Source organism: Lemur catta, chromosome 15, assembly GCF_020740605.2.
Source record: "Lemur catta isolate mLemCat1 chromosome 15, mLemCat1.pri, whole genome shotgun sequence".
Lineage (NCBI taxonomy): Eukaryota > Metazoa > Chordata > Mammalia > Primates > Lemuridae > Lemur > Lemur catta.
The window spans coordinates 24,505,888-24,531,559 of NC_059142.1; the positions used below are offsets into that span (position 1 = coordinate 24,505,888).

Genomic DNA, 25,672 nt, shown 5'->3' on the forward strand with positions numbered 1-25,672 from the left:
GAGAGAAAGGTTTATGTGCATGTGTGGTTACCATCTCTGATAGAAGGACTTATGGTGAAAGGGAATATAGAATGATAATTTGAGAGCCATATATGTAAAAACTACAAGTTATGTTTGTGGTTAAATCCTGCTGTAGACATGAGGTATAGAGTTTAGATAATGCATAGGTCAAATTACATTCTCCAAAGCTTAACTGTGCATGGTATGAAATGTATATATTCTAATGAGGATTTCCTTTTGGGAGCAGTACCATATTCTACCTTTATGTACTAAATGCTCAAACTTGGGACATCCTTCACCAATCATTTATTTCCACCCTTTGCTTAGGGTTGGGGAGATAAATAAGGCAAGCATGGTTGAAACTATACTATTTGGTTGGATGTGGTGGCTCATGCCTATAATCACAGCACTTTGGGAGGCTAAGGTGGAAGGATCGCCTGAGGCCAGGAGTTTGAGACCAGCCTAGGCAACATAGTAAGACCCCATCTCTACAAAAAACTTTCTAAAAAATTAGACAAGCATGGTGGCACACGCCTGTAGCCTCAGCTCCTCGGGAGGCTGAAGTGGAAGGATCCCTTGAGCGCAGGAGTTGGAGGCTGCAGTGAGCTATGATCACACTGCTTCACTCCAGCCTGAGTGACAGAGCAAGATTCTGTCTCTGAAAAAAGAAAGAAACTGCTCAAGAGCCAGGCGTGGTGGCGTGTGCCTGTAGTCCCAGCTACTCAAGAGGCTGAGATAGGAGGATCGTTTGAGCCTAGAAGTCAAGTCCAGTCCCAGATTATTGTCATTTTTGTTTGCTTGCTTTCATTCTTACCTTTTTTTTCTTTTTTTCTTTTTATTTTTTTGAGATGGGGTCTTGCTATGTTGCCCAGGTTGGACTTGAACTCCAGGTGCAAGTGATCCTCCTGCCTCAGCCTGCGGTAGCTGGGTCTACAGGTTCATGCCACTGCATCCAGCATCATTCCTATCTTAACTTTAATTCTAAGGTCTTCAAAGTAGGGTTGCCAGCTTTGCTTCTTTTAGGAGAATGTGTTTTATTTTCCTAAATTGTGTATCTTTTTTATGTTCTTATTAAAATTGCATTGGCTAGCCGGGCGTGGTGGCTCACGCCTATAATCCTAGCACTCTGGGAGGCCGAGGCGGGTGGGTTGTTGGAGGTCAGGAGTTCGAGACCATCCTGAGCAAGAGCAAGACCTTGTCTCTACTAAAAATAGAAAGAAATTATCTGGCCGACTAAAAATATATATAGAAAAAATTAGCTGGGCATGGTGGCGCATGCCTGTAGTCCCAGCTACTCGGGAGGCTGAGGCAGTAGGATTGCTTAAGCCCAGGAGTCTGAGGTTGCTGTGAGCTAGGCTGACGCCAGGGCACTCACTCTAGCCCGGGCAACAGAGCGAGACTATGTCTCAAAAAAAAAAAAAAAAAAGCATTGGCTAGGGTTGAATGTATGAGTTAAGAAAAAATTTTAAAAATTAAGAAAAAAATACATTGGCTTGACTTCATCAAAGTATGTTAGTATCTTAGAATTTATGAACAATCTTATAGTATTGTGTTCAGAACTGTCGGTTTTCTTAGGTTACTGAATGGTAGAGTTTAATATTTCCTTTTTTCTACCTCTTACAGTTCAAGCCATAAATTAAAGTAAATGAGTAGGCCGGGCGCGGTGGCTCACGCCTGTAATCCTAGCCCTCTGGGAGGCCGAGGCGGGTGGATCGCTCGAGGTCAGGAGTTCGAGACCAGCCTGAGCGAGACCCCGTCTCTACTAAAAATAGAAATAAAAACTATCTGGACAACTAAAAATATATATAGAAAAAATTAGCCGGGCATGGTGGCACATGCCTGTAGTCCCAGCTACTCGGGAGGCTGAGGCAGTAGGATCGCTTAAGCCCAGGAGTTTGAGGTTGCTGTGAGCGAGGCTGATGCCATGGCACTCACTCTAGCCTGGGCAACCAAGTGACACTCTGTCTCAAAAAATAAAATAAAATAAAATAAAGTAAATGAGTAAAACATTCTATAAAGAGAAGTGACTCTTCTTATTGAAATTTTAGCAAAAAGTATTCTCTTTTGAGATTTTGGGGCCCTAAAAACTGTCAGAGAGGGAAACGTACAAGAATTCAGAAGTTAACTGAAAAACCACCTGTGAAGTAATATGCTTAATGTGGCTTCTGATAGGCAAGCTTCCAATGACAGCAATTCATTTATTTGCCAAGAAATTCCCTTTGTTTTTGAACTTGTAAACCCACCCATTTTTATTTCCTTTTAACCGTTTCACTCAGCTTACATTTCTAACGGAAAAGTTTACAATTTATCAGTAAGTTTAGTTTGCTGTGTGATTTTTTTTTTTCAAATAACAAAGCAAAACTTGTCAATTTCACAGAGAATTCAGTTTAAAATTTAGGCTATGAAAAAAGTGGCTGCTAATCACCCTTTCATTTCCAGAAATAATACAAATATAATCAGTGATATACTTAATCTAAAAATCTAGGATGATTTTGAAAAATTGTATAACTGTTTCTCCTGTCAATTTGTGAAATTGACTTTAGTTTTGTTGGTAATGTGTCCTATAAACATAAATTAATCTGAATGCCATTCCTCTCTTTCTAAAATTTCCCTAATATTAGATGGATTAGATGGATTTCTCTGTGATGAATTATACTGGTCAATTGGTCAAGTATCTAACATTAGGAGGAAAACTCAGTTTGTATTATTTTCTTTTCTTTTGTTTGTTTTTTTTTTTGTTTTTTGTTTTTGGAGCTAGAGTCTTGCTCTGTTGCCTGGGCTAGAGTGAATGCCGTGGCGTCAGCCTAGCTCACAGCAACCTCAAACTCCTGGGCTCAAGCAATCCTCCTGCCTCAGCCTCCCAAGTAGCTGGGACTACAGACACGTGCCACCATGCCTGGCTAATTTTTTCTATATATATTTTTAGTTGGCCAGATAATTTCTTTCTATTTTTAGTAGAGACGGGGTCTCGCTCTTGCTCAGGCTGGAGCTTGTATTATTTTCAATGCTTTTTTTCATCTGATATTTCAAAGAATATATCGTAAGTGCAGTATATTTAAAGCCTTCATTATTTTACATGACAATTTTAAGAATTGGATTTTGGATTTAAATACATTTTTATGATTCATATGCTTCTACATCTCATTGTTAGGGAAAACCAGAATTTTAAAAATGGTTGAGGAAATTAAAACTTATATCTTAATTTATAAATCACCAGAAATGGCAGTCATATTTTTTAATAATAAGTAATGTTGGTTGGTATAGCTACACTTATATTTGGTTCATCTCTGGTTTTCATTACCTAGTATAGCTGAGTAGATTTTATGGTAGACCTTTAAACACTACTAGAAAACTGAGTTCATCTGTATCCTAACATCATACCTATAAGTGAAGAATAGAAACCATTTTTAGGGATCATGGGCCCAGATTTTTATCAGTGTCTTAACTGAGTCTATTTTGTAAGTACCTGTTTTCTCTAACCAAGAAATAAAAATATAAAATTCCATCAGTAACCCCCTCCTCAGAGTAGCACAATATAAACAAAGGTCTAAATCATATCCTCTGAAACTTAATGGAGTTGATTTTTATTCAAATCCCTTTGAATTTTAATACACAAGAATAAGTGCTCATTGGTCAAAAATTTCATCAAAAGTTCCGTTTAAATTAATGCCTCCATATACTTGAATAACACCATATAGTATCTAATGTTATTCTTAAAGTGCCTAGTTGAACCATGTGTTGTATATACTGAATATTAGATGTAGGATTTCTCATAATACTTCATTGATACCTCTGATTTTGTTTTTTTACTACGTAACATATTTTATCTTTAAAAGGGGTGTGTGTGTATGTGTGTTTTTGTTTTTGTTTTTTGTTTGTTTTTTTTTTTTGGACACAGGGTCTGGCTCTGTTGCCCAGGTTAGAGTGTGGTGGCATCGTAGCTCACTGCAACCTCAAACTCCTGGGCTGAAGCAGTCCTCTTGCCTAAGCCTCTGAGTAGCTTGAACTGCAGGTGTGCACCAACACACCTGTCTAATTTTTTTTTTTTTTTTTTTTTGAGGCAGAGTCTCACTCTGTTGCCTGGGCTAGAGTGCCGTGGCGTCAGCCTAGCTCACAGCAACCTCAAACTCCTGGGCTCAAGCAATCCTTCTGCCTCAGCCTCCCGAGTAGCTGGGACTACAGGCATGCACCACCATGCCTGGCTAATTTTTTCTATATATTTTTAGTTGTCCAGATAATTTCTTTCTCTTTTTTTGGTAGAGATGGGGTCTCGCTCTTGCTCAGGTTGGTCTCGAACTCCTGAGCTCAAATGATCCACCCACCTTGGCCTCCCAGAGTGCTAGGATTACAGGCGTGAGCCACCGCGCCTGGCCTGTCTAATTTTTTTATACAGAGTCCCACTGTGTCGCCCAGGCTGGTCTCAAACTCCTGCCCTCAACTAGCCCTCCCACCTCAGCCTCCCAAAGTGCTAGGATTCCAGGCGAATATTTTAACATGCCTCTCTTCAGGAACCTCTAGTACCTATTTTTTATTCTATTCTTGCTTGGCTAGCTAGCCATAGGAGCAAAACAACTTGAGACCAGTGCTTTTGGCCAGGTGAAGGATCTGGAGCTGGGGGAGATACCACACTAAAAGCTTGAGCAAATGAAAATGATACTGTTAGTTACTCTCAGTTTGATTTCTATTTCAGTATCACTAGACTTCAATATGGAAATAACCATGTAGTTCAATAGCGTTTAAACTGTAACTGAGTAATGTCAAGCCAGTGGAAAAAAATCAATAAAATTATGCTTGCAATTTAATATGCTGTGCATTATGTCATTTTCAGTTCAGCATTCTTATTCATTTGATTGCATTTTTTCTTTCAGGAGAAAGCTTTGCAGAATTCAGATCTGCAGATGATGGTTTCACCGATTTTAAAACAGCCGATAGTGTATCACCACTAGAGCCACCAACAAAAGACAAAACTTTTCCAGCATCCTTCCCCTCAGGAACTATACAACAGAAACAACAAACACAAGTGAAAAATCCTCTGAACTTAGCAGACCTAGATATGTTTTCCTCAGTTACTTGCAGCAGCGAGAAACCATTATCTTTTTCAGCTGCATTTAGCACATCAAAATCAGGTTCCACACAGCCACAGCCAACAGGTTCTGCTGCAACTACGACAGCATTGGCATCAACTAAAACTTCTAGTTTGGCTGATGATTTTGGAGAATTCAACCTTTTTGGGGAATATTCTAGTCCTGCATCGGTTGGGGAGCAGGATGACTTTGCAGATTTTATGGCTTTCAGTAATAGCTCTATTTCATCTGAGCAAAAGGCAGATGACAAATATGATGCCCTTAAAGAGGAAGCAAGTCCTGTTTCTCTAACCAGCAACGTGGGGAGCACAGTGAAGAGCGGACAAAACCCCACAGCTACGTCTACCAAGTACGATGTCTTCAAACAACTTTCTCTGGAAGGATCTGGACTAGGTGTTGAAGACCTGAAAGATAACACTCCTTCAGGAAAAAGCGATGATGATTTTGCTGACTTCCACTCCAGTAAATTTTCTTCCATGAACTTGGACAAATCCCTGGGAGAGAAAGCAGTGGCTTTTAGGCACACCAAAGAAGACTCTGCTTCAGTGAAGTCCTTGGATCTCCCTTCCATTGGTGGCAGCAGTGTTGGAAAGGAGGACTCTGAAGATGCACTCTCTGTTCAGTTTGACATGAAATTGGCTGATGTGGGAGGAGATCTTAAGCATGTCATGTCTGATAGCTCTTTGGATTTACCAACAGTTAGTGGCCAGCATCCTCCTGCCGCAGGTGAGGAATTGGTGAGATTGCTCTGGTGACGGTGACATAGATTCAGAGATGATTCTGTGGGTGTTGATTTACATAAGAGTAAGGCTCTGGCCCTTTATGAATTTCTAATAATCTCTTTGTTGCCAGTCTCTTTAAAGCAGTGTTAAATTTGATTCTATGGCTACTTGGATGGCTATATGGATACTATGACTACTGTGGAACTTGGATTGGGTAGCTAAAATATTTTTATTTTTGAAATCTAACACCAACCTGGTATTAGAGGCACATAAAAATCACTGCTAAATGAACCCCACATTGCCAGAAATTTTATTAATATAAAGACTTTTGCAGTGTCAGCAATGTTTCTCCATTTCTGTGAGTGAAATCAGTGTTTCCCTCTCCGTTTTCCCTCTCTTGGGCATATTTAGCAGCTGCCAATATAGTATTCTGTTTAGTTTACAAAAATTGACTCTTGTTAGGTCAAGAAAGTAAAAATTTCTAACCAGTTGAAGTGCAGCTTGCCACATCCCTTCAAGAGAAGAAGAGGGATACATTTCAGGAACAGGCACAAAATTAAAAAAAGAAGAGAAGAGGGAAAGAGCTTATATATGGATGTTCTGTATGTCAGGGTCTGCAAGGAAGAGGGCATGTGTTGTTAGTGGAATCCAGGTACTGTTTTCAGTGTTAATTTTATTACTGGAAATATTAAGTTGTGACAAATCTGTAGATGCTAGAATAGGGTAACTACTAACTTTCTGGTAAAATGTGTGAAAACATCTTATTAGGGAGCCCTCTTTAAATTCTGTGCAAATTTACATGTAGCAGTTTATTCTCTTGTCCCACTTCCTATCATAAAAACTAGATTCCCAAGTGTCTTAGTTTTTGTTTTGTTTTATTTTTTGCTATGTATATAGAAAGATAAACCTATTTTGTGGCCTTTAATAATGAGAAGTATCTCAGTATTACTGTATTATTCTAGAAAATGTATTATGCATATGAAGGGTTTGGTTTTTTGTTTGGTAACTAGAAAGGGACACATAAGACACTTCCAAGTTTACAGATTCAGGCAGAAATTGTAAAGTACTATAGCTTTTGCATATATATCAAATTGGTAAGTCAGGAAATAAAATTGCATCCATCCTTTAGTGATCGAAATATTGGAGGTATTCTTAAACAGGGTGCTGGATCAGGCGCAAGTTAGCAGAGACATTACATGTTTCAGGTTGCTGCTTGCTAAGGTATTTTCCAAGTGCAGTGGACAGTCTAAAGAGCTCCTTGTGCCCTTGGCTGTCTACTTTGTTTTTTTTTTACTTTTCCTCAGAAATTTTCTTATTTTTTTGCTGCTTCTTGTTTGAGAAAGTGATTTTGCTTTTCTTTTTTTTGTATGAGCTGCCTGAGCCACAGCAGTGGGTTGCAAAGTGCTGTTTTCTGAACAACAATTTTGATTTTTATTTAAAAATCTCATAACATGTATACTAGCCTTTTGGACTCTGACATTATTAATTAGAAGCTATTTTTCTGAAAGTGAATCTATATTCTTTCACAGTGCCAAGCTAGATGTCTTTATGAGATGAGTCTAATCTGGGTTTGGGGTGTCTTTTTTAAATTTTTTCCATTTTCTTTCGGGAGGGGAGGTTGGTTTTTTGACTAAGCTTGTTCTTATTGACCTGTTAAAATAATCTTCTGTGCTCATGTTCTTTTATGTATGTTTGGAACATTCCCAGCTTGGAACCTGTAATGTTCAAGCCAACTCTATTCAGTTTGAGGATACTCTTAAAAGCAGATTGTTTCCTCCCATTGATCTGTAAACCTCCTGTTGGAAAGGAGCAGTATCCCTTTAGAGCGGTTGTTAAAAGGGGTTGATGTCTGCCCAGTGAGGTGTAGAGCTGGTGAGCAAAATTTTAGAGGGTAAATGGCAGGGACTTCTTCAGTGTGATGTGGTTTTATTTTATCCTCATACTTACCACAGTATCTCTTAGTTTGAGGGTTAAAGGTATTTCTTCTTGGAGAAATAAGAACTGAGCTGATGAAAAGAGAATAAAACCTAGTAGATTGCTATCTGTGGACCTTGATCCTGTTTAGAAACCCTAACTTAACTCTGAAGGGGATACTGTCTCTTTTAACTCCTACTATAATTCTTTGTATGGAAGGTAGATAATACTAATAACATTGCCTGATTTTTCTGCATATTATTACATTTAACCCTTTGAGCTCTTGCTGCATATACTTTTAACTAGGTTGCTTTTTACCCCCCTAAATTTAATCTCTTTGGCACTGAAGCAACTGTGGGTGCAGTCATTATGATCATCTGGTTTTGTTGGCAGCAAGAGCTTACCCTCATTTGTGACATTCTCAAAGGGTTCACAAGACTTCTGTAGCTAGCTACCTACCTACCTGTAAAGTAGCTTTTCTTTGACATTGCAAATCTTTGTATTTTAATTAGCGCCTTTTTTGGGGGGCTGCTTTTCTGATGTCTTTTTTTTCAATTTAGACATTTTCTGTGTGGATGTGCCTTCAAACTTGCTTTAGTATATTCCTCTGCAAATACTGATCTGCATGCTTATTCTGATGACTTCTTTTCCAGCTCTTCTGTACCACTCTCTTTTGTGATCTGTAAGTCCTGTGTTAATAAATAATTCTTTGGCATATTTTGAAAGTGTGGGGATGTGTGTAATTTGTACTTTTTCAGGGTTAGACCAAAGAAATACCTGGCTGGTATCAAGTTTAAAGCTATAGTATCGGCCTGGCACGATGGCTCATGCCTCTAATCCTAGTACTCTGGGAGGCTGACTCGGGAGGATTGCTTGAGCTCAGGAGTTCAAAACCAGCCTGACCAAGAGCGAGACCCGTTCTCTACAAAAATTAGAAAATTAGTCAGGCATAGTTGCCTAGGCCTGTAGTCTCGGCTACTCGGGTGGCTGAGGCTGGAGAATTGCCTGAGCCCAGGGAGTTTGAGGTTGCTGCGAGCTATGATGAGGCCACTGCACTATAGCCCTCTAGCCCGGAGAGCAGACTGAGACCCTGTCTCAAAAAAAAAAAAAAAGAGCTATAGTATCCCCTGAGACTAGAGGGCTTTTCCCTTTTGTTTGTTTTGTTTCCTCAAACACCTGTCTTCTAAGATAGTATTGGTACATTTTAGCCTTTGCTCCTTATAATTTCATTGATGTAAATTTTTAACGTGACATTGGATTTGAAATACAACTTTAAACTTAAAAGTGTAAACTGTACACTATTTTACATAACAGGGAGAGAGAAAATTTATTCCAGTTCCTTCTAATGAAGAGACTGAGTATATTTTATTGTAGAGGGCCTGTCTCTACTTGTAGTTACATTATGAAGAGAAGGGGAAGGTGAGGAAGAAAACCTGAGAGTTGAGTGTTGGGGAAAGAGGGGCACAGATACTAGATCAATAGATATTTATAAACTTAATTTAAAATAAATCATCAAATGATACTGAGATGGGCTTCTGAGCACAGTAAATGTAAACTGAATTTAAATTTATAAGCTGTGCAATAGAAGGTGTTCAGTGTTGATACCAGGAAGTCTCTAGGACTGAACTTGATTTGAATTTGAAATTGGGTACTCCATCCTCTAATTGCAGAGCATGTTATCTTTCTAACTTCAGAATGTAGTATGAAGCAAACCACAGTCTTTTTTTTCCTCATACCACATAAAGCAAGTTCTTAAAACAGCTTTAGAGGATGTGTCAAACAAAGTAGACTTTGAACCATTTTCATTTTGAAAAAAACAATTTCTAGAAGGGCCAATGTAAATTAGCAACAAAAGTGGGCCAAACTTGGAAGATATTTTCTCCATTGTAGAGTGTAGTAATAGCAAAAATCCTTGGAAATATTGTTTTTCAGGTCAGAAGCCCAAGACCAATAAAAACCCTGAGGGGAAAAAAGGGGCTATTTCCATGGTTTAACATTTTTATTCTTATGTTTTAAAGCTTTTTAGTTCTTTGTTCTTTTAAGGAAATTAAATCCCTGAACATGAGGATTTTGAGTAGGATTCCTGAGAGATATTGTTTCTGAAATATGCCATTTGGGAAAGAAAAAAGTTGCTTGTTCGGTTTTAGATTAATTCTAAGAAAAGCCAGGCTTGCTATTCAAAATATAGTGTCTTTCAGAGCATAAAGCTTTAGAAAGTTGAATTTTAAAAGTTGGTTTTAAAAACCTTGTATAAATGCATTATATTTTAATTATGATGTGATCTGCTGCTAACAAATTTGGGAAGAAAGAGATCTTTGTGTACCCTTCTTCTAGTGTAGCTTTCATCCAGCTGCCCTTTGTTTAGGATTTTCCTGTGTTATGTGTAAGACCAAGATGGTTCTGGCTGAGGAATTCCTTTGTCGGTAGAATTTCCTAATGCTAGATTGGTCCTTCTGGGACTCTTATTTTAACTCTTTACTGCATTTATCTGATCAGGCTACAGAAGATGACTGAATATATAACTGTGTGTATAGCATATATTCACAAATTGAGCAATTAATGTTCCCAAAGTAACATTTTTTAGGGAGGTAGTTTTAATAATATAATGATATAAATGTCTTTTGCAATAAAGACATGAAGAAGTCTGTGTTACAGGTTCAAACAAACAAAATACTGTTCTGTTTACTCCAACACCAATAAGATATGGTGAGTGCTTGACATCATATATTAGTGCCTGAGAAATTATACAAATGTATTTATGTTCTACAGTCACTCTATTGTTCATGCATGTTAAAGTCCCCGCTGATTTTTAGAAGTAGCACATGAACATGAAGGGAACACTGGCAACATCAAAGAAGCTGTGCTAAATCCTGAAATAACTCAAAGAATCAAATTATTTTTAAAGAGCTGTTTCTGGCTCTTTGATTTTCCAGCATTGGAGTACTTTTGATAAGTTGTTTCAGAAACTGTTGGCCCTGTAACTTTGAGAGCATGAGAGGGTCGTGTACCTGGGACAGTCTGCTGGGCGCTGCCCTTCGCTTGCATGGCCAAAGGGCCCAATTGCAGTTGCCCTCTTCTGTGCTTACTTAGTTGTCTTTTTGATGCAATTTTTATTTATGATCACAGGCCATCCCACAGTGTATCCTGATTTCATTCCTTGATCTTCTAACTCCTCTGACTTAAAATATCCACAGGTTTGCCAGTTTTCTTTTTTGAACTTAAAACACTGAAACAAAAACCTGAAGGTGCTTAAGATAGTGCAGATATAATTTAAACCATAGAGGTATGCAAGTCAGTACAAATGAAGAATGGGAGGTTTTCATGCAGATGAGAATACACTGCAATTATACAGCAGCACTTTATAGCCTGTCACACTTATACTGTGATCACTTTCGTTCCTGTTTTCTTCAACAACACCTATCAGGGTGTTTGAGATTTATAGGACAAAGACCAGGTTTTATAGTTTATATAGGATATGAATATGACTGATCTCATAGATCCAAGATAGAATAGGGCCTAAGGTAGAATAGGGCCAGGGGTGGAGAGAAACTGAAATGTACAAATATTTCATGATTTGCTTTAGTAAGTGAAGTCTGGATTAAATCAGTTTTGGAAATTAAAACATATTTCTTCCTTAGTCAAATGAACATTTTGGCTATAGAAAACACTTGAGAATAGTGGAATTTGCATGTATATCTCCTCTCTTCTTTCTCTAAACTCCTTCAACAGCCAGTATCTCTTAAAAACCTGGGCATATGCTTACAGCTTTAGAAAATGTCCATGGGACTGAGTATGGCCTTCTGTGTTCTGCAGTGACAGCTCACATTCTTTGTTCCTAGAAATACCTTGAACAACATCCATTCAAAAGCAATTTGAATAGAGTTTATAGAAGAGACTGATAGGGTTACTTGCCAGCATAAGCAAGAAATCCATGTCTTTATTTGAGATATATGATGGAAAACAGATTGTATAGTTTATTCCTTTGGCCTTCGTAATAGGACATTCCTGGTTGCAAACAAATACATGTATTAAAGCACACAATTTGGTGTATTATCTGTGTGCAGTTGCAGCTCAACCTAGCACAGTCTAGGAGTTATCCAGAGAATTGGAAATACAGTAGTGATTCTCTGTTCATTTTATTGCATTCATTCTCCACTTTTCCTCCTTTTTCTAGAAACTTGCAATTTTCAGAATTCAGCTATCAAATTGAAAACTCATCTATAGTAACTTCAGTGATTACAATATAAAATGTGGGTTATTCCACGTCATTCTTCCAGACAAGGCTTCTATCACTTATGTTGTAGGTCTTACATAATCTTTAATATTTTGAGACCGCTATACAATAATACATGTAATTGGATTGTTTAGAAAATGTAGAACTGTTAACATAGATCATGAGGAGTTTTCTTATTTTACCTTAAATGAACCAATATACCACATTTTTCTTAGAAAATGGTTCACAAATATTCACTATGCCAGGAGAGACTCCTCTATATTATTTATAAATGGTAAGGTTTAGGGATACAGTGTTCTGTCTCACATTCCTCATGTACTGTCAGTTTTAGTACTTACGTGTTCAAATGAATTACACTTTAGTAAATTACTTTTTCACATTATAGTAGCCAATAAATAAGCAAAAGTAATTTAAAACTCAACTTCTGAAGGTTTTTAGTGAACTCTTCATTATTTTTTTAAAGTATAAAATATTTCATTTTAAGTCTTTGGTTTTTTAGTCTTTATTTGGTCATTTCTGTGAGTTGTTCCAAAAGCAAACTGTTATATGCATATATATCATTCTTAATAAAAATAAGATTTATTTAAGACCTGTATAGTTTTAAAATGCTTAAAAGGTCTTCAGTTAAGATAATCCCTTATTACTTGTAATGCCTTTTACCTGATTATATTGGTCATTCTAGTTTTTTTTAAAAGGTTTTTTTCTTGCTGCATAATTGCACAAAAGGGTCTTTTGATTACCATAGCAACTTGGTTGCAGTGTTTGAACTGGAGCTATCTTTCTATTAAATTTATCTTTGGTCTCCAGGAAAATTGCTACCCTTTTAATAGATGAGATTCTAGGAGCAGTTCCTGATATATTATGGTTTCCCAGAAGAGCTTTCTGGTAGGGTCTAATAAAAATATCTGTATCGTGAAATATTCTTCTGAATGTAGCCCTTGAAGAGACTAGTCTTGTGTTTAACAGCATCTGCCCTCTGATTGAATTTCACCTCATTTGAGTCTGGGCACCTTCTGATCCTTTTCCATAATGGGGAGAAAAACACTACAGCAAGAGACTAAGAAAGTATTTGGTCTAAAGGCTTGTTTTATTCATTCTAAGCTATACATTTTTCACCCGAATCTTTGTTTTCCTTTTGTTTAATAAACCACATTTGAAGGGTACCATTTGCACTACAGAATTTTAAAATATACCATCATTCTGTAAAAGCTATTTGCTTTTCTCTGGTTTGCTTTTTGTGTATCTAGCGTTTTCCATTTTTATTAATAATTTAGTACCCTTTCCTAGCAGGACTCAGATTTGAGGTATACTGTTACAAGAGCTATGGAAATGTCAAGAGCCCTTCCCCTCATAAACTATGCAGTAGTGCTGTGAAAGAAATTAAAAAATGACCCAGAGTTGGTCCACCTATTGACTTAGTTCTGAAAATCTGGGCCACAAAACTTTTGAGCAATCTCCTTATGAGTCATGTATATGGTTGTCAGAGAGTCTTGCATTTAGTCTTCTTGCTAACATACAGTGACCAAAATGAAACTAAATGTTTATCAGCGAGACTGAATGGACAGCACTGCTGCAAAGGTCTTGTCCACACCAGCCTAACTTAGCCTCAGCTGGTTTTGCTTTCTGCAAATGAGCAAGAAAGTCTTCCCCTAGTAACATCACTAAAATGCTGAGCTGACTTTTCATTTTTACTTAGAAAAATTCCATGGTAGGCCCTAAAGCAGCAACTAAATGTCAAGTTGAAGCTGATGGCAGCTATGCTGAACAAACACTAGCTATTATGTCTTGCTCACCAGGCACTGAGCCAGCCTCTTACACACGTTATCACAGTTGAGCATCATAACACAGCCCTTCCAAGTACATGGTCTTCTCCTCGTTTTACAGATAAGTAAACCGAGGTTCAGAAATGTTAAATCATTTGCCTAGCGTCACACAGATAGTAGATGGCAGAGTTGAATTCAGGCCTATCTAAATAAAAAAACCTACATTCTTTCTGATGTTTTATTCTACCTCTTAAATTATTTAAACATATATTAAGAATGCTTTGAAAAATGAGTTTTCTGCCCCAGCATTTTCTTTTTCTTCTTTCCTTTTTTTTTTTAAATGGGGGAGTGGATACATAGTTGAAGGAGAAACAGGATCCCAACAGGACCCAGATCTTTGATTCTATTTTTTAAATGCTAAAGTAGATTAGATTGATTTTTTTTTCTTCCCTCATACTCCATCCCAGCAATATGACGTCCAAATTGACCAAAATAATAACCAGGTAAGTAATTGCTTGATTAAAATCTGATATTTGGCCTTGCCTAAGGCAGAAATTCCTAATAATTGATTAAATGGTGACATTATTTTCACTTTAGTTTTGAGAAACTGTCAATTTGTAATTAATTTGTCATGTCATTTTCATTCACATGACCAGGTTTTAAAGGAACATTTTCCAATGAAATCAAGGCAAAAAGAGACATGTTATAAGCAGAAAATATCAGTAGATTTTAAAGTTTATAAAATAACAGTTTATGAAATGACCCCAATCTTATATTGTACAGTATATACATTGGTAGATGAACCTCCTTTTTTAGTAATTTTTATATCCAAAGAAAATGGTTCTTGGTAACTAAATATAAATACCAACTCAAGGCTAATGTGCGTTTTTTGAGATCAGATGTTACAGCCCAACTCTTTTAATTTTAGTACAAGCTCTAAATTTATTAATAGTTGATTCCAACATAGTAGAAAACTAACCCAATATGCCAGGCATTTTGCTTCTGCAGAGTTTAGGGCATTTTGCCTAAATCGCTTGCCTCTAATTGTGGGGTCTTATTTCCCTTTCAGATATAGAGGACTTAAAATATGCTGCTTTTGGAAGCTACAGTAGCAATTTTGCAGTGAGCACACACACAAGCTATGACTGGTCAGACAGGGATGATGCATCTCAGGGCAGAAAACTCTCTCCATTTGTCCTCTCAGCAGGAAGTGGATCCCCCTCAGCTGCCTCAGTTCTTCAAAAGAGAGAGACCTCATTTGGCAGCTCTGAAAACATCACCATGATGTCTCTCTCCAAAGTAACGACCTTTGCAAGTGAAGATGCTCTTCCAGAGACTGCCTTCCCATCTTTTGCCAGTTTTAAGGACATGATTGCACAGACCTGTGAGCAAAAGGAATATGAAACCAGGGACTATAAAGATTTGACAAGACAGGACCTGCCTACAGCTGAACGGAGCCAAGAGGCCTTGTGTCCAAGCCCAGCTTCCAGCAGTGCCTCTCACGAAACCCCCAAAGAATGTTCAGATGACTTTGGAGAGTTTCAAAGTGAAAAGCCCAAAATCAGCAAATTTGACTTTTTAGTGGCCACTTCACAAAACAAAATGAAATCCAGTGAAGAAATGATCAAAAGTGAGCTAGCGACCTTTGACCTTTCTGTTCAAGGTGAGTAGCTTTCAAGGTAGATTTTACTATTGTGGCTTTTTTCCCCCCGCTTAGAATTTAGTTGTTCTTTCTTAAAAATAAAATGTTGGTCCCTGGTTGCAGGAAATAGATTTTCTAATCTTTGAGATCAGGATCAATTACAAGATAGCTATAATAATGACTTCCCTGAGGCTAAACTGAAGTCAAATCAGTAGGCCTCAGATAACTGCTTTTTGAGCCCAGAACAAGCACAGCATGCAGTTATTGTTCATTAGCTTGTTTGGTTAGAGGTGTGCTGTGTTAAAAGAGCCAGAGAAATGGATTTGAACTACTTGTAGGCACATTAGTGCTGCTTTTGTTCCCTGGTTACACAGAATGTCTTTTAATCCAAAGGCTTCGATGTGGTAGCTGTGGATCTGTATCCAGCCTGCAGATCTGCTTTGATTGACCCACAGTTTTTTAAAAGTATGAAGTAATTGCCAATATTTAAAAATCATGAGATTTCACAATCTGGATTTCTAGCTTCTCTTGAAGAAAGTCATAATATCTGGCCATACTAGGCCTGCATTCTTGAACTTGACAACAAGCTGGAGCTGGGTAGCAGCACTTCCTGCAGATGGGGCACGATCCCCACCACTTGCTGTCTCCAACTGACCTCCTTCTGTCATTTACTTTACTTGCCTGATCTCTGAAGGCATTTGAGGCCACCTCTTCTGCTTTAATCCCATCTTTACAGAAGGGATCATTGATTTCAGTTAGGTTGAGAATATGTAGGAGCTCAGTTGCAAATGCATAAGAAATGTCTAGAAAAGTAACACAATTCTGATGCACTGGTATTTAGAAAGGCACTTTTGTGCTCCAGAATCCACTGATTCTGCACTTAAAATTACGGAAGAATTGTGATAGATCAGTAGATCAGAGAAGAGTAACAGAAAACTAAAGGCAGGGAAGCTAAGTAAGAGAGAATGATTAAAAGGATTCAACGTGTGGCTTCACAGACAGAATGCATGAGGATTGTGTTTCTAGATGCCTCATGACATAAACATCTGAAGAAGAGGGTCATGTTAGCAAGGAAGAGGCTCTGCTTGAACTAAGCTGAGTAATCCAAACCTTTAACTGTACTGTCCACTTCTCCTAGGATCACACAAGAGGAGTTTGAGCCTTGGTGATAAAGAAATAAGCCGTTCTTCTCCTTCTCCAGCTTTGGAGCAGCCTTTCAGAGACCGTTCGAACACTTTGAGTGAGAAGCCTGCTCTGCCTGTCATCCGTGACAAGTACAAGGATCTCACGGGAGAGGTAGAGGTAAGTGAGGTAGTCTTCTACGGGGAGTGGGGGGCAGGTAAAAGACCAGCTGAGCACTGAGGTCCCCAAGAAAAAGTGCTTTCAGCTTTCACATGGGGAAACGAGGGTCAGAAAGCCACAAGGCACCAGACGTAAAGAGAATGGTAATGTCAGCCCCGGGCAAAATCATTTCCCAGATGCGGCATCTACTGAAAGTAGTTAGTGACCCTAAAGTTGAAACTACTCATGGGACTTCATAAGGAGGAAAGCGTTTGTGGAATTCTTTTTGAGCACTTAGACTTTATCATCTTATTGAATGTTAAACTTCAAAATAGGGGAGCAAGGGAAAATATTCTGGATCTTCTACCTATTTCTCTTTGCTGCCTCTTAGTCCCACTCTGTCCTCCCCTTGGAGCCAACATGCTTGACTCTCCTCCTTTCCCTGCTTCTTGTCAGACACACACGCGCACATGTGTACACACACAGCATTATAACTGTAGAGGAGAGCCAATGGGTGGATATCAGTTTTTGTACTGGATACCTATGTGGTGAATACCTTTGAAGAAAGGCCTTACACTGTTACTGACGGGAACAAATAAGGCAACATTTAAAGAGGGAAGCTGCTATAAACATTTCCCTCAGACTCACAGGTCAGGTGTTCAGAAGTTACATTTATTAGCAATTTAAAGTAATTGTTAGTGGATTCAAAAAGATAAACTGCTTGAACTAGAGTGATCTTAATAAAAAGGAAAGTCTTCCAAGCTCTTTGAATTGACAGAAGTCATAAATAGCGGATTCCATGATTGTGCTTTTAACCAGTTCTTTTTCTGAAATCCACAGGAAAATGAGAGATATGCATATGAATGGCAGAGATGCCTGGGGAGTGCCCTGGATGTGAGTATGTCACTCTTGTGTTCACACATATGTAAGTTCCCTCTTGTGCTGTTTTGCCTCCTTGGTTCATTTGAGTAGACAGAGGCAAACCTCAGGAGAGCCTTAACAATGGCCTTGCGCCAAGCGAAAGCCCATGGAAAGTCACACGTCTTAAGTCATACATCTTCTTTCACATTTATAACGGCACACACTGGCTCATTTGTCAGTTGTCTCCTCATCTGTCACTATGTTTAAGAAATGACAAAGTCATATCATTAACTCTGCCTAAATCAAAATAATATTTAAACTAAAGAACCTCTATCTTTTCTCTTCCAAAGAAATAAAGGATTGTTTCTTCAAGGTTAAAATTAAGTTCTTAGATTTGTTTTAGCACAGTCATACACACACATCAGTCAGTCATGCTCTTTCACACCTCCTGGCTTTTTGCTTCGGTTTTCTACTAATAGTACATTGATTTGCAGTGACTTTTCTCAGTTATATAAGGTGATGTGATTTCATTTCTTGTAGGTCATTAAGAAGGCAAATGATACCTTAAATGGAATCAGTAGTAGTTCTGTTTGCACAGAAGTAATTCAGTCAGCTCAAGGCATGGAATATTTATTGGGTATGTTCTTTTATATTTTACTTATTCAAAATCATGGCACTTGCATTATCTTCAGTTTTCCCTTCTGTTAAGTATTTTAAGCTAGATTTCTCAAATTACACATACTTCACTGAGTTGTAGATAAGACACTTAGGTCACAGGCACTAACAACTATTTGACTTACGGTCTCTGTGGCTAAGTTTCTCGTCCTTGCTTTTTATATATACGTACAAATATATATATGTAAAATTGTATCTTTGTTACTGTTTTATCAAAAAGCTGAACTAGTGATGCATTAAAATGAAATCATTTTGACTCCAATCAATGCCTTGGCATACTCTGTGGATTCTTCTCTAACCCCTTAATGATATCACAGATTCCTTAACTTCCTGGCCAACTGCAGCTATTAAACATCCCAGTCCAACTTGAAACTGCAATGTCTGTCCAGTGTAGTGTTCCTCCCTCCCCAAGCTCTGGACCCCAGTCTTTTTCAGTTCTTTACTCAAATGTCAACTTCGAAGTGAGGTCTTCCCTAGAATCCCTTTCTCAAAACAGTATGCCCTCTCCCCGCCCCTGTCATTTCCTATCCCCATCTGTGTTTGATTTTCTCTTTAGTCCGATCACCTTTAATAGCTTATATTTTTGCATATTGTTCTTGTTTTTACTGTCTTCCTCCACTAGAATGAACCTCCAAGAAGGCAGGGATTTTGGTCTTTTTTGTTCACTGGTGTCCCCAACACCTAATTTAGTGCCTGACACACAGTGCCTACTGTCTAGGTCCTCAGAAATACTTGCTGGATGAGTGGAGAGTGCGAGGATGTAGCATCTGCTTTACTCCTGCCACCTCACTCGGGGACCTAGAGTCTAGATCCTCTTTTCCTGTTCAAACAGGCACGATTCTGCTGCCTAAGCAGATGTCCACCAGGAAATCTTTCCTTCTAGTAGGTTTCCTAATAGCTAATACAGAAGATTCTTTTAGAAGCCCCCTCACTCAGCTTAGGATGGGCACTAATTCCTGCCCTTCCCTTGGGAAAGAAGGAAGAAAAGCCATAGTGGTGTACACAGGCTAATGATGTACTACCGTGAAGATCCCCTGGAATCCCTCCAGTATTCACTTAGAGGGGTTGGGGTAGTATGTTTGGTGACTGACACATGACAAGGGTTGGGGTAGTGTCTGAAAATGTGGAGGTACTTGGCATCTCTCATCCTTGCTTGAGGAGTTCAGCCACAATTCAGAGACCACAGGAAAAGAACCATTCTGCATCCTGTTAAGTGTATAAAAGATATCTTTATAGTCCAAGAGTTTGTAAATTACTGGGCTTCAGAGGGGTAAGATATTTCTTAATTACTTTGTGATGATATTAACATTTAGATTCTTTTAAACTTTTACTATTCCCATTTTCAGCCAATGTAATGGGATTTCCCAGATTGAAACAGATGGACTCATAAATAAACCTTAAAAAAAAAAAAAGCTAAGAACTTATGTAATACCTACTATTCTCCAGGCACTGTTCTAAGCCTTTTATAATATTTACCCATTTAATCCTCTCAACTATCCTTTGAGGAGGTACTATTTTTATTCCAACTTTACACTTGAGGAAACTGAGGCCCAGAGAGGTTACATGACTTATCTAAGGTTACATAGCTAGTAAGAGGCAAAGCTGGGATTTGAGCCCCGTACAGTATAGCTCTAGAGTCTGTGCTCTGGCCAGTAAGCTGTACTGCAGTGTTGAGGGGTGGATTGGTCCCAAAGAATAGTAAGTTCACCTCTGTCCACCTCTGTCTTACCATCTTAATTCCAACTAATATCAGCAAGCAGTAATGGCTGCCCTCTCTTGCTCATCTCTTTCTCTGGGCTTCCAGTGCCTAACTCTGCTCTCTCTCCCCATCAGGTGTTGTTGAAGTGTACAGGGTAACCAAGCGTGTGGAGCTGGGGATAAAAGCCACTGCAGTGTGCAGTGAGAAACTCCAGCAGTTGCTGAAGGACATCGATAAAGTATGGAATAACCTAATTGGCTTCATGTCACTCGCCACACTCACAGTAAGCCCATGATTCAATTCATCAGTTGCTTTCCTTTCCAGAAACCTGAGTTGTAAAGCAGGGTGTATATTCCTGTGATGGCACTTATGGAGGCTATAGGTGCCTCCTGGATCACATTATGTTGAAGGAGAGTATAGGAAATGAGAGTATAGGAAACCAGCACCATACATCGTGCTTAATTCACATACATACGTGGAAGTTTTGCAAAGCACTGGTTTGAGTCCATTTGCACTTCTAGTTATTTATGCCTCTGTGTATGTCCTTTCAAAAAGCTGTATGTTCCTTGGTTGTCTGTGGTTGGGGGAAGGGAAATACTATATGAAGCCAGGCATGGTGGCACACGCCTGTAGTCCCAGCTACTTGGGAGGCTGTGGCTGGAGGATCACTTGAGCCCAGGAGTTCAAGGCTACAGTGAGCTATGATGATGCCACTGCACTCTAGCCAGGGTCAACAGAGCAAGACACCCATCCTAAAAAAACAAATAAACAAAAAAAGCAGTATGGTGTCTCACGTTGCTATCCTGTACTTCATTTAGCCTTTTTTTTAACCTTTCTAGTTCTTAGATTATTTTCATTTTTTCCTATTAATGAATAGTTCTACTCTGAATAAGCAAATGACTTTTCTGTTTAACAAGTATGCAATGATTCCCTAAGGTGGTTTTTACATTTCTTTAATTTCATGGGGGGCTTTGCAATGTTCTAAATGATAATTTACCGTTTCTACTTCCTTTGTGTATAAACTGATCTGACTCTTTGACCATTTGACCAGTTATTCACTGTAATGTGGTTGTTGACCTTACATATTTCATATTTGTAATAGATTTATATACATACATATAGGCTTGTAAACTTTTATCAGTTTTTTTCCTCCTCTGTTATTGTTCCTTTTTTACATTTCATTGGGCAAAACTATTTTATTTTTATATATTCGTACCTATTCAGTTTGTCTCTGATGATATCGTTTATTTCATAATAGTCAGAAGTTTATCTTCCTTCCACAGCTGGAGTAAATTGCTATTCCATTTTTTTTTTTTTTAACATTTAACTTTGTGACCCGTCTGAACGGGATTGCAGCTATGTGGTAGGAAGCAATTCTTATTGCCCTGAACTGATAGGCAGGTGGATACCCAGCTATCCCAACATGTCTTAAACAGCAAATCCTCTCAGCACTGTTGTGTGGCTTCTGGTTTGTAATATTAAATTCTTAAAGAGTTTAAGCAATTTCCAGATCTCCATCTTGTTCCCTTGAACCATTTCTCAATTTCTAACCTAAAATCATACAGTTCGGGTAATTATTACTCAAAAAAATATTATTCTGGCCAATATAATAAGAAATGGAGTATAAATGCTTGAAAAAAAAATAAAGTTATGTTTATTTGGTGATATTGAGGTTTTTTGGGAAATCTGAATTCAAGAGGTTAAATATATTGTTTAGCAAAATTTTATAGCATTCTTACATATTAATAGTAGTTAGAAAATATAATGAAATTAGAAACCTTATTATTTAATCTAAATCATTCAAGCCCTTATCACTTTCTGAACTTCTGACCCCATAGCTAGGGTTACTGGTTCCATTTTTCATCCCCTAGCAGTCTGTTTTGCACACCACTACCAGACGTAGTGCAGTTTTGTGCAATATAAGATGCAAATTTGATCATGTAATTTAAATCCCATTTAAAATCCTTCGGTGGGCTCTCCATGGTCTTCAGGATCAAGTTCAAACTCCTTAGCCCAGTGTAGGTTTTCTCCATCATTTGGACTGCCCTTTCCTCTCTTTCTGTTAGGCTGCTTTTCCCTCTGGATTCTGCATCATTTTCTCTAGAAAGTCATTCCAAGAATCCTTTGGGTCAAATTAGATGCCTTTCCTGTGTGTGTCCATAGCACATTTCTCTTCATTTGTCATAGCACTTACCACGCTTATAGATAATTGCACATTTACTTGTCTCTTGCCCAGTAGTTTATCGACTCCTTAAAAGCAGGACTGTGTTCTTTATTAGTGCTCTAATGCAGTTTGGTGAGACTTTTTACTTTCTGTTGTAGGCTTTTTTGAACCTTCCAGTTTTTTTTTAAAACAAGACAGCATGCATTTTTTGTATTTTGTAATTTTAATAGCTGGTTTAAAGTTTTTAAATAAATGGATAAGGAAAATGAAACCAAGGGAAAATGAAAGTACGGAAGATAAGATAAAGCCAGGAATGAAATTAAGTGTTTAAAGATGTGTGCTTTTAAAGCGCTTGCATTTGTTAGTGGTGGTCTGTGCCACGGACTTTACGCTTTCTAGGAATTGATGTATAGATGACATGATCAGTTCCATGATTCACTGTGTTCATCACATACAAACAAAGTCAGTACTCAGGAGAAGCATGATTATCCCTGGTACTAATATCAGAAAGAAACTAAGTGTGGGGCCGGGCGCAGTGGCTCATGCCTGTAATCCTAGCACTCTGGGAGGCCGAGGCGGGTGGATCGCTCGAGGTCAGGAGTTCGAGACCAGCCTCAGCAAGAGCGAGACCCCGTCTCTACTAAAAATAGAAAGAAATTATCTGGCCAACTAAAATATATATATAGAAAAAGTTAGCTGGGCATGGTGGCGCATGCCTGTAGTCCCAGCTACTGGGGAGGCTGAGGCAGTAGGATCGGTTAAGCCCAGGAGTTTGAGGTTGCTGTGAGCTAGGCTCATGCCACAGCACTCACTCTAGCCCGGGCAACAGAGTGAGACTCTGTCTCAAAAAAAAAAAGAAAAGAAACTAAGTGTGGAAAAAATAAACGATAAACTAGGAAAAAATGTGGCAGTGCATACTGATGGTGGCTCATGTCTTTGGTCTGTAAAGGAAGCATACAAATCAATGAGAATATACCAACATCCCCATGACATATGAACAAAAACATGAAGTAATTCATAAAAGAGGAGTTATAATTAATAAGTTAACATTAATTCTAATTAAACCAAGATTTTATTTTTTACCTACTAATTAAGCCCAGTTTTTGTTTAGTTGATTGATTTGTTTGAATCCTAAGAGCATTGATAATATAAAACATGGACCTCACCATGGGTGGAATTACCCTATAGAAAAGGAGTTTGGCACTAGGCTTTTTCTGACTGTGAACTCTTTGAGGACAGGGACCAAGACTACATCTTGCTTTTGTTCCTCCACACCCCCCAAATGGTCTGTCACCTGGGGCTAGAGTGCAGTGGCATCATCATAGCTCACTGCACCTCAAACTCCTGGGCCAAAGAGATGCTCCTGCCTCTGCCTCCCGAGTAGCTGGGACTACAGATGTGCACCTCCATGCCCAGCTAATTTTTCTATTTTTTGTAGGGTTGGGATCTTCTTGCTCAGGCTGGTCTCAAACGCCTGGCCTCAAGTGATCCTCCTGCCTCAACCTCCCAAAGTGCTAGGATTACAGGTGTGAGCCACCATGCCCAGCCATCTTTTGTACTTGATCTGAGAACATTTGCCAGGCATTGCATAAACACTCAGTAAAAGCTGAATGAATAAAGGACTTAACAAATGTTCGGTGGTTGACTCTGAGAATTCCACCTCTGAGAAAACTTCCTAAGCCAACAATTCTAAATACAAATTCACCAAAAGAAGCAAGTTAAGTGCCCAGAGTCATTCTTTGTAAAAGTGAAAAAGTAGAAACAACCTAAAATTCCAAATCTAGAGTTAAGTAAATTATGGTGAATCTTTATATTAGGATGTTATGCAGCCATTTTGTAAAGGAGCACCAGGTTTGAGTAACACACAGCTGTTACTGCAGGGTTGGAAGGAAGTCTGCCAAAATGGTAACAGGGTTGTGTTTGGGTGCTGAAGCTCTGGATTTTTAAATATTCTTTTAGTTTTTTTCATTTTCTCATTTTTCATTTTCTCAACTTTCTTTAATTAGTACTTATTACATTTATAATGGAAAAATAAATGTTTTGACTCTGGTAGGAGAAATTTATCATTACCCTTCATTCACTTGCACAAGCCCTCCCTTTGTTACCCTTGCCCACTTCTCCTTTCAGTTGTACTGATAGGTTATCGAGCTCTCTAAACTATACCTTAGGGACTTTAACTGCATTAAAGCTGCATGGCAAGTTGACATCTTTACTCTGCCATCATCCTACCCTAAAGCAGAGAAGAGACGTCTCTGTCGTGACAGTCCACCTGATTAAGGAGGACTGTAGCATCACACATCCTCCCCAAAAGGAAGCCGAATCAGAATCCTGAGGACATAGGGAACTACGGAAAAGGAATGGAGCTTAGTTTACTATTTATCCTTCATTTCTCTGTTTACATTCAGAGAGGCAGAATTCTTGGGCTCTGAGTAAGAATCTTCAAATTCTTTCCTTAATGGATTGGTTAACTGTTGTCATGACTGATACAAGGGCCTTAGGAGAAAAGGCACATAGTTGCTACAGTCCTCAAATTTGCTTTGAGCTGCTGGAATTCAGGTAATTGTCTCCTGCATCAGAGCAATGCACTAAACTATGCATTTACTTTCTAAGCTCCAGCTTCTGATGAAGCTGGTTGGCTAATGATGTATGCCGAGGGCACCTGCGAGGCTGTAGGGGAGACAAAGATGTGTTACCAGGTGTTTATCATAGAGTTTGGTTAGTATCACCTTTGCTTTGTCAGCATTGTAGTTAATCAGAGCCTCTCTACTCAGTTTTACAACGATCTTACCTCAAAACTGTTCTCATTGTAATTAATGTCAGGTGTGGGGACCAGCTGGCAGGTCTGTGTTCCCTGGTTCTTGGTTTCCAGTACCGAAGAATGGTTACTGGTGCCGAGCTGACAGAGCAAATGAGCAGACCAAGCAGATGCAAGCAGGCAGAGTGCCAAAGTTTATTAAAGCATAGTTCATTCTAGAGAAGGAATGGGGTCAACCCCTGTGAGTAGAGGAGACCCTGAATTTAACAAGATTTTCCCTTTTATGCAGATTCTGTAATTTTATGTTAAATGGGGGGTGGAACATTCATGGTTTCTTAGAAAGGGGTGGAGAGTTCCCAGAACTGGAACCCTCCCCATTTTTAATCTTGTAAGGCAATTTCTGGAGGTTGCCAGGGTCTGTGTAAACTGTCATGGTCCTGGTGGGTGTGATTTTTACTATGTTAATGAGGGTAGGTCACTTTAAGATACTGTCACCTTACTTGTACACATGTTCCAAAGACCCTCTTTGTGGCCTTGGTCATATCTCCACTTTGTGGCCTTTCTGCCTCTTTTTGGTTGGTCGATCCTTGGAGACCCCCTATCATAAACCCAAACATCTGTTCAGTCCTTGGAAGGCCCCTTGACATGTCATCTGTTCCTTCTTGGAAGCCCCCTTCTAGTCGATTGGTTTGTTTCTGTTGTAGACAAAGCATCTCCTAGTGCCATCTGCTCCTCTCTCTCCTTATCCCCACCTAACAATTAACACTTTGAAAACTAGATTTGTACACAAGCCCTTAAATCAGCCACCCATCTTCTCTTCTGGTATTGTTGGAAAAAGATGACTGTGATTACAAAGCATATCTTTCCTTGCCGTGAGC

The 25,672-nt window shown here is 38.7% G+C and overlaps 1 protein-coding gene across 8 annotated transcripts in view; it reads left to right on the forward strand.

The window, feature by feature from the left end:
- SYNRG (synergin gamma) overlaps window positions 1–25,672 on the forward strand; it is an 89,591-nt gene that overhangs the window by 49,865 nt on the left and 14,054 nt on the right. For 7 of the 8 annotated variants that reach the window (XM_045525530.1, XM_045525531.1, XM_045525537.1 and 4 more), the window contains 6 exons: window positions 4,869–5,810; window positions 14,787–15,380; window positions 16,498–16,661; window positions 17,481–17,534; window positions 18,042–18,138; window positions 20,010–20,158. In XM_045525530.1, coding sequence (XP_045381486.1) covers window positions 4,869–5,810; window positions 14,787–15,380; window positions 16,498–16,661; window positions 17,481–17,534; window positions 18,042–18,138; window positions 20,010–20,158 — 2,000 coding nt within the window. The remainder of the gene's footprint in view (window positions 1–4,868; window positions 5,811–14,786; window positions 15,381–16,497; window positions 16,662–17,480; window positions 17,535–18,041; window positions 18,139–20,009; window positions 20,159–25,672) is intronic. The other variant, XM_045525535.1, reaches the window with a different exon arrangement.